The sequence below is a fragment of the Aphelocoma coerulescens genome, unplaced genomic scaffold (genome assembly GCF_041296385.1).
Source record: "Aphelocoma coerulescens isolate FSJ_1873_10779 unplaced genomic scaffold, UR_Acoe_1.0 HiC_scaffold_60, whole genome shotgun sequence".
Classification (NCBI taxonomy): Eukaryota; Metazoa; Chordata; class Aves; order Passeriformes; family Corvidae; genus Aphelocoma; species Aphelocoma coerulescens.
In genome coordinates, this window is record NW_027183949.1 from 1,624,299 (window position 1) to 1,638,361 (window position 14,063).

Here is a 14,063-nt window from a genome sequence, read left to right on the forward strand (position 1 = left end):
CAGGCCCATTGTTACACAGCAGGGCCGCAGAAGCAAGGAGATCATTGTGACACTACACAACCTCATGGAATCAAGGCGTCCATGTTACGCTACTGAACCTCAGGGAGCCAAGGGTCCATTGTGACACTGCGGACCCAAGGAGACTGTTGCTGACAGAACGAAAGTTCATGGAACCAAAAGTCCATTGTGACATCGTGGGGCCTCATGGAAGCGTGGAGACCATTATGACACTTTGTTACTATCCGATTTACACCCAGAAGGGCAAAGAAAACAAAATCTCTGAGTATAAAAAGGAAAGAACTTTGAAGGTTCAAAATATTCCCAGAGACGAGATTAAAACCAAACGAGATTAAATGTTGGTGCCAAAAAAATGGGTATCTGTTTATCTAATGGTAAGAGAGGCAAAGAGAAAGAAGGAGAAAAGTAGAGAAGAGTTAGAAAAAGCCAAGGTTACTCTAAAAGCATAGGATAAGTCACCACCACACTGTGCTACCTTTGTTGCTGCTGAGACAGGGTGGGGGAAGTGGAGAAGTTTTTGCCTTTTTTTTTCCTGCTGTTTGAAGCGTCTTATCTGCCTCTTCCCGTCTCTGGAGCAGTTTGGCTGGAAAGCGGCGGCCCGTCCTCCGAGATGCAGGCTCCATGCTTGCAGCTGAACCTCGGTCCGCCTGGGACGAAGGAGCAGGGGTAGGGGTTGCACAGCTCACTCGGGATTTCAGTCCAGGGTGAAGGATTGGGGGGTTCTCCCCAGGCGGGCGGCGTCGGCTCCCGGAGGCCTCAGGGTGTCTCGTGGCTGGCGGTGGTGGTGGTGTGGGGAAAGGCAAAGGGCAGGGATTCTACCTTTCGCTTTCGCCTCCACATTTTGCGCCAGTTTTGCCTTCCTTTTTATGGGCCTCGAGGCGGGCTATGCACGGCCCGTACGGCACGTAGTTTCCAGGCGTTCAAAAGTGATTATGATAAGCAGCCATAATGACGAAGCACTTTTGAAGCCTTTCTGGTGCTGAGCAGTGATAATGACAAAGCATTTTTTGGAGCCTTTCTCCTATGATTAGGCTCTTGCACACTTCAGAACCAAGGGGCCATTGTGACACTGCAGGGCCTTGTATAACCAAGGGGTCATTGTAGCACGGCAGGGCCTCGTGGAATCAAGGGGGTCGCAGTGACACTGTGGGGCTCCATGAGGCCACGGGGCCATTCTGACTGTGTGGAAGCAAGGATACCATTGTTACGCTACGGGGCATCACGGAACCAAGGAGGCCATTGTGAAGCAGCGGGGGAACCCGCTGAGACTATTATGACACTTCAAGGCCTTGTGACACCGAAGGGCCATTGTGGACCTGCAGGGCCTCGTGGAACCAATGAGACCATTGTGACATCACAGGGCCTCATGGGAGCCAGGGGCCATTGTGACACAGCCAGGCCTCATAGAACCAAGGGGCCCTTGGGACACTGCGTGGCACCATGGGGCCAAGGAGACCACTGTGACACTACAGGGCATCACGGAACTAAGAACTACGTAACAGTAAGAGGCCCAATGGAATCAAGGGGCCATTGTGACACCACAGGGCCTCATAGAACCAAGGAAACCATTGTGGCACTGCAAGGTCTCATGGAAGCAAAGGGCCAGTGTGACACAGCCAGGCCTTGTGGAACCAAGGGGCCACTGTGATCCTGGGGAGCCCAATAGAACCAAGGAGCCATTGTGACACTGCAGGACCTTATGGAATCATGGAGACCACTGTGACACTCTGTGACCTCATGGAACCAGTGGGCCATAGTGTTATTTTGCAGCCCCATGGAAGCAAGGAAACCGTTTGGACACAGCAAGGCCTCATGGAAGCAAGGGGCCTTTGTGCCGCTGTAGAGCCAAGGAGACCACTGTGATATTGCTGGGCCTCAGGGGAACAAAATTGTGATGCTGCAGGGCCCCAAGGATCCAAAGAACATGGAACAGGACTGGTTGGCTTGGCCCCCTGGGGCCACCTGCCTGGTCCGGCTGACCTTGGCATGTTGAGGGTTGCTTCTCATCTGCCCCTGAAATGCTGGAGTTCCTTGCTTTCCTTTCTGTGGGAAAGAACTGTCCTTCTCCTCCAGGGACCCATGGCTGAAATTAGGATTCTACCTCCAAATTTGATTCTATCCGAGGATTGTTCCCATGTGAAACCTGCCAGGACAGACAGCTCAGGCTGGCCTTGGCCTCTTAGGGGCCACCTCTCATCTGCCTTCAAAACACGGGGGGGGCTGTGCTTTTCTTCCCATGGAAAAAAACATCTTTCAAGTCCAGCCATCCATGGCCAAAACTGGGAATCCACCTCTGAAATTCCATATATCCAAGGAATAGCTCCCAGACAAAAGCTGCCAGCTCCCCTTGCATTCCTGAGGGCCAGCTCTCATCTGCCTTTGAAACACTGGGGCTCCTCACTTTTCTGCCAATGGAAAAGAACTGTCCTTCTTGGCCAGACGTCCATGGACAAAACTGGGATTTGGCCTCCCAAATTCCCTCTATCCAAGGATCGCTCCAAGACAAAAGCTGCCAAGACAAACAGGTCTGGCTGGCCTTGGCCTCCTTGAGCCACCACTAATCAGCCTTTGAAACCCTGGGGCTCTGCCCTTTCCTTCCTGGGGAGAAGAGCTGTCATTCCGGTCCAGGCACCCACAGCTGAAATGGAACTCCACCTCCAAAACTCCCCATATGTCCAAGGGTTGCTTTCAGACAGAAGCTGCAAGGACAGACAGGTCTGGCTTGCCTTGGCCTCTGGTGGCTGCCTCTCATCTGCCTTCAAAACACTGGGGTTCTGTGGTTTCCTTCCTGTAGAAAAGAACCGACCTTCTTGTCCAGGTGCCCGTGGCCTCAAGCACATGATCACTACATAGGGACAAAGGGGCTCTGTGCTCAGTGGAGTGGAGCCTGAGGACAGTGGAGGAGAGTCCTGGGAGGGCTTGAAGGGTGGTTTCAGAGATGGTGGATCCTTTTGACATAGTAGAGAACAGCCGGCAAAAGAAAGAATTAATGCAAAGGGCAGCTGGGGAGGTCCAGACTGGACACAAGGAGAAAGGAATTTCTCTCCCAGGGCAGTGCTGTGGTGCCACGTGTCCCCCAGAAGGAGTCTGGAGCAGCCCAAGGCTTTGCGTGCCAAGGCAGAGCCAGGCAGGCCGCAGAGCCATCAGCAAAGGAAGGGGCCGCTGAGGTGGGGCAGCCGGGGGGATGAGGACAGCCTGCAGGGACAGAGACACAGGGCACGGACACTGTAGGACAGCCTGGGCCGGAGAGGGCAGAGGGATGTGCAGAAGCTGCAAGGCCCTGACAGAGGCAACTTCTGCAGCACTTTGGCCAGGGCTGCTGTCCCTGCCCCTGGGGCCAGTTGGGAGACAAGTGACCCTTGCAGCCCTGGGGCCTCATTGCCTCTTTTTTGCTGCTCAGCAGCATGGCAGGGGCCACCCCATGGTCCTGCCCTTGGCATTGCACATGCCCACATCCCAGTGCCCCGGGAAGAGTCCCGAGCAATGAGGGAGGGACAGGATCTGCCTTTCCGGCGGCTGGGGCACTGCCTGCAGCCAGCCCGGGCACGGCACAGAGGCACAGAGGGGTTCCATCAGTTAGGGCTGGGAAGATGCTGACAAGTGACCGGGGGAGAATCATTCCCAGCCCTTGACACAGGAAGCCTCTGGCTGCAGGACAAAGCAGCTGCAGTTCCTGAAATGATCTCCTCAAGCTGGAACATACCACTGACTGTGGATTCAGGAAGTACATTCTCTGAGTATCCCTGGTGTAGAACATGAGGACATGCTCAGGGCTTAGGCTCAGTCCAGTAATATTTCCAAGACAAGCCTTTCTATAAAGATGAAATTTCCTGAGAGTGTTTTCCGTTTCCTACTCTTGCGGAATGGGAGGGGGGGGAAGTGATAAAGGAATTCTTCATTTTTAAGAGTCCCTAAGGCATGGGAAGTGTAACTTGAGTGCTCTGCAGGAGTTTCCTAAAGTGCTTTCAAGGCACTCCTCTGCCCACGGAGAGCACCGGCATCACCTTTGCTGGACCCGCCAGGCTTAGTCTGACCTGTCCTTTCTCCCACCTGCAAACAGAACCTGTCCCCAGCCAGTGCCCTGCAAACAGGCAGGTTTCTGTAGGGCCAAGGAGAGTGCACAGAGATATGGGGTCTGTGAGTGCTGGCAGGAAGAGATCAGGCACAGGGAAACATCTCCAGGAGGAAGATCTTCAGCAAGCAGAGAGAAGATCAGGCAATGAGAGAAAACAAAAGGCAGAAATGTTGTGGCACGGAGAGCTTAGAGACCTCCACAGGATGCCCTCGAGTGCAGCCCCTCCCTCTGAACAAGCCCCCTCCCCTCCTCTCTCTCTCAGCCAAGCCTCTGCCCTCAGGGCCGGGGCTCCAAGGCGTGAAGCCCCTCCTGTGCAGGCAGAGCTGCAGCAGAGCTGTGGGGCAGCTCTGCGGTCCCGGGCCCAGTTCCCTCTGCAGAGCACAGGGCCGGGAGCATCTGCCTGGCACTGGGGGGCTCTGGGAGGGGGCACAGCTGGCTCAGCTGGCTCAGGGTGACGCTGTCCCCAGTGCCCGGCTGTGGGCAATGCAGCCAGGGAAGGAGCTCCATCTCCCTACATCCAATGCCATCATTAGGACACTTGGCTTTCTTCTTGAGGATTCCCCCTAAGCTCTGAGCTTCCCTCCAGGACGCAAACAGGTCGTGTAGCATCTTTGTGTTACCTGAAAGCCCCACAGTGAGACACAGAAGTTTGATGATGGACAAAGTGCTGTTGGCTTGGTGCAATGAGCCATGTGTGTATTTGGCTACCAATGTGGGGCTGAGACCTCGAGAAGGGGGTGGACATTTGATGGGCTGTGGTGGATCGATCTGCTCTCAGCAGTGTTGGGATGGTTTCTAAGGGAAATATGGGAGGGTGATTATCCTCTGTCTGACAAGGGTGAAAGCCCAGAGGATCTTGGAACAGGACAGAGTGACAGAGCACCTCCCCTCACTCTCCACTCACCGCCTTGCCTCACAGAACTCGCTCTATTCTCCCCGAGGGCAGCAGCAATGCTGAGTGTTTCTGACATCCAAAACCAGTCAGCCGGGGAGATGAAGAGGAGCTGTAAAAACCTCTAGAACACTTTAACAGCTTTTGCCATTCCTGTTCTTGGGCCCTGGGAGTGCCCTTGTGTTAGCTGGGGTTTCAAAGTGTAACACCAGGACAGGTGGCTGTCCCCCTCCCACTTCTGCACAGCAAGGCTGAATTATAAAACCCCCCGGAGCAATTGCCCTGAAACTCATGTCGCACGCAGCCAGCACCAAGCAGGGCTGCGGCTGGAGCTGAAGGAAGATCTGCTAGAAAAACAGAAGGGTGTTGTCGGTGATGGAACACGGACTTCGCCGGCCGCATGCAAAGCCAAATTTCCTCGCACGAGTCACATCTTTATATACTGTTCCAAACCCACAGTTCAGCAGCTACAAACTTCAGCTTCTAAGGTTATATGTTTTACATCTCCAAGGGCTACAGATTACCATCTCCTCGCCCAATCTCCCGTTAACTATCCTACTCTTTGTCTCGCCTCTTGCTCTTTGTCTCGCCTCCTGCCAGACGCGGCCCCGGCCCGCCCCGTCTCTCGTCTCTCGCAAGGCCCCAGGCCAGCCAAAGCCGTTCTCCGTGGCGACACTCTGAATCCCCATAAGGTGTCAGTGTGTGACAGGAGAAGCATTTGTGGGACATGGCTTTGATTTGGCTGAGAGCCGTTTCCCTTAAGCTGTCACTGACTTTTCTCCATGAACAGGTCCCCATGTCCACACACAGCCAATGTCCAACAGCAGCTCCATCAGCCCCTTTCTCCTGCTGCCATTGGCAGACACGCGGCAGCTGCAGCTCCTGCACTTCAGTCTCTTCCTGGGCATCTCCCTGGCTGCCCTCCTGGGCAGCGGCCTCATCATCAGCGCCGGAGCCTGCGGCCAGCACCTGCACACGCCCATGTTCTTCTTCCTGCTGACCCTTGCCCTCACCGACCTGGGCTCCATCTGCACCACTGTCCCCAAAGCCATGCACAATTCCATTTTGGGACACCACAACCACCTCCTACGCAGGAGGTGCTGCACAGCCCCTTTCTCTTTCTCTTTCTCCTTCTCTCTTTCTCCTTCTCCTTCTCTTTCTCCTTCTCTTTCTCTTTCTCTTTCTCTCTTTCTCTCTTCCTCTCTTCCTCTTCCTCTTCCTCTTCCTCTTCCTCTTCCTCTTCCTCTTCCTCTTCCTCTTCCTCTTCCTCTTCCTCTTCTCTCTTTCTCTCTTTCTCTCTTTCTCTCTTTTTCTCTCTTTCTCTTTCTCTCTCTCTTCCTCTTTTTCATTTCAGCGGAGTTTTCCCTCCTCGCCGCCGTCGAGTGCTACGACCGCTACGTGTCCCTCTGCAAACCCCTGCACTACGGGACCCTCCTGGGCAGCAGAGCTTGTGCTCACATGGCAGCAGCTGCCTGGGCCAGTGGCTTTCTCAATGCTCTGCTGCACACGGCCACTACCTTTTCCTTGCCCCTGTGCCAGGGTGTCTTGGGGTGACCTTATGATGTGTATCCCATATCTCTGCCTATGCCCAGAAATTAATTTCTGTGTCTTTCTATGCCTCTAAACTGAGCAAAACTTTTTCAGGGCAGTTTGCAGTTTGTTCAAGGTCACACAGAGATAGCAGGTTGGTTTTTTTTTCCCAGCTGCGGCAGGGGAGCGAGGAAGCACCCAGCTTGCTTTCTTTTTTTTCCAGTCAGCTTTTGGCCAGTTTTTTTTTTTCAGCTTCTTGTTCTCTGGAGAGAGAGACTGAGAGTTTGGACTTTGTTTTTCCTTCTCTGGAATTCCGGATTTTCTCCCTTTTCTACTGGACTGCTTTTCAACCTCAGAGCACATCGGGAGGACTTTCCACCGGGCACAGAGGGCCTGGCCCTGGCCCAAGCCCCAGCGCCGAGGAGACCAAAGGGAGGACTCTTAACACTTTCCCAGGTTTTTCCTCCACAGTGAAACATTTTATTATTTAGCCTTATTTTCCTTTTCCCGTGTGTTTGGTAAATAAATAGTTTTATCTCCTTCACTTTCCTTCGAGGAAAATTTATTTTTTCCCGAACCTGGGGGGGGGAAGGGGTAGTTGTGCCTTCTCTCAGAGGATATATTTCTAAATTTGGCCAAACTGGAACAAATTTAGTGGCGCCCAATGTGGGGCTCGAAGGAAAGTGAAAAAAACTGTGCTAATTACATTTTGGTTTGAATTTACTTATTCTGTGTTGGGGTAAACTAATCACCATGGTGGTTGAGTTCATAATGTCTCTCTGGCTTGATGTACTCATGTCTTTTTGGTCTTTAGGCTTCATTGAGGTACTGGTTTTTTTTTGGTCCCTAGGGTTGTTTGCCTATCCACAACTTGCTCCAATCTTGTCCCTGATATGTAAATTTTACAGAGCAGGGAGACGAATCAGGATTTCTATCTTCCTGTGCTCGGTGATAATGATTTATAAGAAGTTGACAGAGGTACAGGCAGCTGTTCAAAGTGTGTATGATAAGTGGTTTCTCCGTCCTAACCCCAGTCCTAGCTTCAGTAGCCTGTTTTGGGAATTTATTAGTAATTGTACCCAGATTGTTAGAGGAGGGGGAGACGGGGTTTCCCTTCCCTTTAAATTTGATAGGTTTTCTTTTGAGAATGTTCAGCTTCCCCTGGATATTAAAGAGACCACCCTCCTGGTATTTAATCTGGCAATCTTCCTCTATGTGGTTTGCAGCTTGTCTAGAATAAGAGCTCAGATTTCCAGGGTGACTGATGAGACACCTGACCCAGAGGTGGAACATCCTGAGTGGTGTGGGGAATGGGAGGATATGGGCCAAATCTTGAAGAAATTCTCTGACCCAATGGTTTGCAAGTTTCCCCCTGAACAAGTTCAGAAACCAGCTGAGGTGGCAAAATATCTGAAAGAGAAATACAATGACAATTCCAATGAGAACAAGCTCCTTGCAATATGTTGGGCTTTGGCATATGCCTATCGCACACTGCAGCATGTAATGGTAGAGAGACAGGAAGATAAATCAGCAAAGCCTGCAGATACCCCAGTCACTCAGGCTGCAGATAAACCAGACTGCAAGCCCAAACCAGATGGAGAGTCTAAGCCACTGACAGTGGCTCCTGTCACGAGGAAGAAGCACACCACCAAAACTGATCGCCCAGTGAAAGATGATGATGATGCAGGGGAAGGGACCTCAAAAGATGCAGGGGAAGGAACCTCAAAACCACCAACTGACTCAGGCACAGAAACCATTACTGAGTCCATGTCCATAAAGGACCTTCACAGCCTAAGAAAGGATTACACCCGACGGTCCGATGAATCCATAATAAGTTGGATGGTCCGTATTTGGGATGCGGCAGGTGATGATGTGATGCTGGACGGTGCTGAAGCGAGGCATTTGGGATCCCTGTCACATGATCCAGTGATCGACCAAGCGATGAAAAGGGGGGCTGATTCTACCAGTGTCTGGAGACGAGTTTTAACAGGCGTGGCTGAAAGATATATGTGTGGAGATGATCTCTACATGCAGCAAACCCCATGGAAGACCATAGAGCAAGGGATCCAACGCCTGAGAGAACTAGGGGTGGTAGAGGTTGTCTTTGCAAATGACCCAGGATTGAGGAGTCCAGACCGGGCCAGAGTTATTCCATACATGTGGCGAAAACTCATACACCTTGGGCCACCAGAATACGCTTCTGCTTTAGCAATAATGAAACCGGACTATGGTGCGAATGAGACTGTGAAGGATATGGCAGTGAAGCTCCGAGCATATGCAGACTCTGTGCATGGCCCAACACATGCAAGAATTGCAGCTGTGGAAACACATATGCAGAAAATGGAAGAGAAGATGGAGAAGAGTCTCCAGGAGATTAAAGAGTGCCTTCTCCGCGGACGTTCCCCAGAGAGAAGGCACACCCCACGAAGTGAGCTGTGGGATTTCCTGTGTGACAGTGGGGAAAACATGAAGAACTGGGGTAGACAACCTACTTCTGCTTTGGCTGCACGAGTGCGTGAATTGAAGGAGCGCAAGTCTCAGAAAGGAGGATCTACCAAAAAGGAAGTAGCTCCAGTTGCCTGTGGCCAAACTGCCGGAAATGATGGAAAAGACGATGGCATGTCCAATTCCCATGAAGGAACCTCTAAGATACAGGCCCAGGGAAAAAAGGATAACCAGGCATAGAGGGGCCCTGCCTCTAGCCAGGTAGAGGTCAGGGAAAACCGCGTTTTTTGGACTGTGTGGATTCGTTGGCCTGGTACATCAGAACCACAAAAATATGATGCCTTGGTTGACACTGGTGCGCAGTGTACAATAATTCCATCGCAGCATGTGGGGCTAGAATCTGTTTCTATTTCTGGTGTAACAGGTGGATCACAAAATTTAACCTTGGTGGAAGCTGAGGTGAGCCTGACTGGAACTGAGTGGAAGAAACATCTCATTGTGACTGGCCCAGAGGCCCCGTGCATTTTGGGCATAGATTTCCTCCGGAACGGGTATTTTAGAGACCCAAAGGGACTCAAGTGGGCTTTTGGAATAGCTGCTGTGGAGACAGAGGGCATTAAGCAATTGAACACTTTGCCTGGGTTATCAGAGAACCCGTCTGCAGTCGGCCTTCTGAAGGTGGAAGAACAAAGAGTACCAATTGCTACCTCGACAGTGCATCGCCGACAGTACCGGACAACTCGAGATGCTGTGATTCCCATCCACAAGATGATCCGTGAGCTGGAGAGCCAAGGGGTGGTCAGCAAGACCCACTCGCCCTTCAATAGTCCCATTTGGCCTGTGCGCAAATCTGAAGGAGAATGGAGATTGACTGTGGACTATCGTGCCTTAAATGAAGTGACTCCACCACTGAGTGCTGCTGTGCCGGACATGTTGGAGCTCCAGTATGAGCTAGAGTCCAAAGCAGCGAAGTGGTATGCCACCATTGACATTGCCAATGCATTTTTCTCCATTCCTCTGGCAGCAGAGTGCAGGCCTCAGTTTGCCTTCACCTGGAGGGGTGTGCAATACACCTGGAACCGACTGCCCCAGGGGTGGAAGCACAGCCCCACCATCTGCCATGGGCTGATCCAGATTGCACTAGAAAAGGGTGAGGCTCCAGAACATCTGCAGTACATTGACGACATCATTGTGTGGGGGAACACTGCAGCAGAAGTTTTTGAGAAAGGAGAGAAAGTTATCCAGATTCTCCTGGAAGCTGGTTTCGCCATCAAGAAGAGCAAAGTCAAGGGACCTGCCCGAGAGATCCAGTTCCTGGGAGTAAAGTGGCAAGATGGACGGCGTCAGATTCCCGCTGAGGTCATCAATAAGATCACTGCAATGTCTCCACCAACCAACAAGAAGGAAACACAAGCTTTCCTAGGCGCCATAGGTTTCTGGAGGATGCACATTCCTGAGTACAGCCAGATTGTGAGTCCTCTCTACCTGGTTACCCGCAAGAAGAACGATTTCCATTGGGGCCCCGAACAGCAACAAGCCTTTGCCCAGATCAAGCAGGAAATCGCTCATGCAGTAGCCCTTGGCCCAGTCAGGACAGGACCCGAAGTGAAGAACGTGCTCTACTCTGCAGCCGGGAACAATGGCCTGTCTTGGAGCCTCTGGCAGAAGGTGTCTGGTGAGACTCGAGGTCGACCACTGGGATTCTGGAGCCGGAGCTACAGAGGATCTGAAGCCAACTACACCCCAACAGAGAAGGAAATCTTGGCGGCCTATGAAGGAATCCAAGCCGCCTCAGAGGTAATTGGCACTGAGGCACAACTCCTCCTGGCACCCCGACTACCGGTGCTGGGATGGATGTTCAAAGCAGAGGTTCCCTCTACCCACCACGCCACCAATGCCACATGGAGCAAATGGATTGCTCTCATCACACAGCGCGCCCGTATTGGAAAACTGAATCGCCCTGGGATTTTGGAAATAATCACAAACTGGCCAGAAGGTGAAAACTTTGGTCTCGCTGATGAAGAAGAACAAGTGACACGTGCTGAAGAAGCTCCACCATACAACCAACTGCCATCAGAAGACACACGCTACGCTCTTTTCACCGACGGTTCTTGTCGCATCGTAGGGATGAAACGAAAGTGGAAAGCAGCCGTATGGAGTCCCACACGACGGGTTGCAGAAGCTACTGAAGGAGAAGGTGGATCAAGCCAACTCGCTGAACTCAAAGCTGTTCAACTAGCCCTGGACATTGCTGAAAGAGAGAAGTGGCCAAAGCTCTACCTCTACACCGATTCATGGATGGTAGCCAATGCTCTGTGGGGGTGGCTAGAAAAGTGGAAAAAAGCTAATTGGCAGCGTAGGGGAAAACCAATCTGGGCTGCTGAAGAGTGGAAAGACATCGCTGCCCGAGTAAGAAAGCTGGTTGTGAAAGTCCGCCATGTAGATGCCCATGTCCCCAAGAGTAGGGCTAATGAAGAACACCAAAACAACAAGCAGGTAGATCAGGCTGCAAAGATAGAAGTGTCACAGGTAGATTTGGACTGGAAACACAAGGGAGAGTTGTTCCTAGCTCGATGGGCTCATGATGCCTCAGGCCATCAGGGCAGAGATGCCACCTATAAGTGGGCACGAGACCGAGGGGTGGATCTAACCATGGACAGTATCTCCCAGGTGATCCATGACTGTGAGACATGCGCTGCGATCAAGCAGGCCAAGCGGGTGAAGCCCCTGTGGTATGGTGGGCGGTGGTCCAAATACAAGTATGGGGAGGCCTGGCAGATTGATTACATCACACTGCCTCAAACACGCCAAGGCAAGCGCCATGTGCTCACAATGGTAGAAGCCACCACTGGATGGTTGGAGACCTACCCTGTGCCTCACGCTACGGCCCGGAACACCATCCTGGGCCTCGAAAAGCAAGTCCTTTGGAGGCATGGTACCCCTGAGAGAATTGAATCTGACAATGGGACTCATTTTAAGAACAGCCTTATTAACACCTGGGCTAGAGAACATGGCATTGAGTGGGTGTACCACATCCCTTACCATGCACCAGCTGCAGGCAAAGTGGAACGGTGCAATGGATTGTTGAAAACCACTTTGAAGGCACTAGGTGGGGGAACTTTCAAAAATTGGGAACAGCATCTAGCAAAGGCCACCTGGTTAGTTAACACCCGAGGTTCCACCAATAGAGCTGGTCCAGCCCAATCTGAATCCCTGCATACAACAGATGGAGATAAGGTCCCAGTAGTGCATGTCAGAGGTCTGTTAGGAAAGCCTGTGTGGATAAATTCTGCCTCGAGTACAGACAAACCCATCCGTGGGGTTGTCTTTGCCCAGGGACCTGGTTGCACATGGTGGGTAATGCAGAAAGACGGAACAACACGTTGTGTACCACAGGGAGATCTGATTGTTGTGTGAAAACCACCTGTAGTGTGAAATGCTTGTATACCCCTGCTTGCTGATTGTCACTGTCACTGTTTGTATATAGTTGTGTATATATATATATATAAATGTGTGTGCAGAATTAAAATATCTTAGTTTGGACATTGAGCCACCAATATGGGATAAGGGGTGGAATGTCTTGGGGTGACCTTATGATGTGTATCCCATATCGCTGCCTATGCCCAGAAATTAATTTCTGTGTCTTTCTATGCCTCTAAACTGAGCAAAACTTTTTCAGGGCAGTTTGCAGTTTGTTCAAGGTCACACAGAGATAGCAGGTTGGTTTTTTTTTCCCAGCTGCGGCAGGGGAGCGAGGAAGCACCCAGCTTGCTTTCTTTTTTTTCCAGTCAGCTTTTGGCCAGTTTTTTTTTTTCAGCTTCTTGTTCTCTGGAGAGAGAGACTGAGAGTTTGGACTTTGTTTTTCCTTCTCTGGAATTCCGGATTTTCTCCCTTTTCTACTGGACTGCTTTTCAACCTCAGAGCACATCGGGAGGACTTTCCACCGGGCACAGAGGGCCTGGCCCTGGCCCAAGCCCCAGCGCCGAGGAGACCAAAGGGAGGACTCTTAACACTTTCCCAGGTTTTTCCTCCACAGTGAAACATTTTATTATTTAGCCTTATTTTCCTTTTCCCGTGTGTTTGGTAAATAAATAGTTTTATCTCCTTCACTTTCCTTCGAGGAAAATTTATTTTTTCCCGAACCTGGGGGGGGGAAGGGGTAGTTGTGCCTTCTCTCAGAGGATATATTTCTAAATTTGGCCAAACTGGAACACAGGGCAGTGCCCTGGGCCAGTTCTTGGGTGAAATCCCACACATCCTCAAGCTCTCCTGCTCACACTGCCACCTCAGGGAACTCGGGCTTGTTGTGTTTTCCATCTGTTTAACTTTTGGTTCATTTGTGTTCCTTCTTTTCTCCTATGTGCAGATCTTCAGGGCTGTGCTGAGGATCCCCTCTGAGCAGGGATGGCACAAAACCTTTTGCACGTGCCTCCCTCACCTGGCCATGGTCTCCCTGTTCCTCAGCACTGGCTTTGTTGCCTGCTTGAAGCCCCCCTCCAGGTCCTCCCCATCCGTGGACCTGGCACTGCCAGTTCTGTACTCAGTGCTGCCTCCAGCCCTGAAGTCCCTCATCTACAGCCTGAGGAACCAGGAGCTCAAGGATGCCCTGAGGAAAATGATGACTGGATGCTTTCCAGAAGCAAAAACCTGCCTGTTTTCAGCTCCATAGGCTAAAGTGTAATCATTAGAGGCCCAGCCTGCCTTCTCAGGTTGTTTTGGTGGTGGTGCTTTGGGGGCTTTTTTTCTTTTCCTATGTTAATGTTGTACCCAAAAGATTTTGTTATGCATCTTATTCCCTGTTTACAGGCTGAATGGGACTGTTGACAGGGACTGTGTCAATGAGGAGTCTGCTCTGTGTGTATTCACATGAAAGAAAGGACCCATCAGCAAGGTCTTTGTTCAAGATCCTTTGGTTGAGTCCATCCCTGAAGCTGGAGGGCAGGACCAGTTTTGCAGGCGTGGGGCAGGCAAGAGTCCCAGCAGAGCAGCACAGCCAGGGAGCAGCAGAGCTTGGTCTTTTCAGAGCTCCTCTCTTATTACTTCCACTCTCTCCTTTGGAGCTGCTGTGATGGTGTAAGGCCAACAGCTCTGTGTGGGTGGTGC

General features: G+C 51.5%; 1 protein-coding gene across 1 annotated transcript; it reads left to right on the top strand.

The window, feature by feature from the left end:
- Nucleotides 1-6,401: 6,401 nt before the first annotated feature.
- On the top strand, nucleotides 6,402-13,629 carry LOC138102000 (olfactory receptor 14J1-like; the record flags this gene model as incomplete). The annotated part of the gene is made up of 3 exons (XM_068999748.1): nucleotides 6,402-6,525; nucleotides 7,195-7,198; nucleotides 13,182-13,629. Coding segments are annotated over 3 exons (576 nt in total), but the record flags the coding sequence as incomplete, so codon positions are not given.
- Between the last annotated feature and the right edge of the window lie 434 nt (nucleotides 13,630-14,063).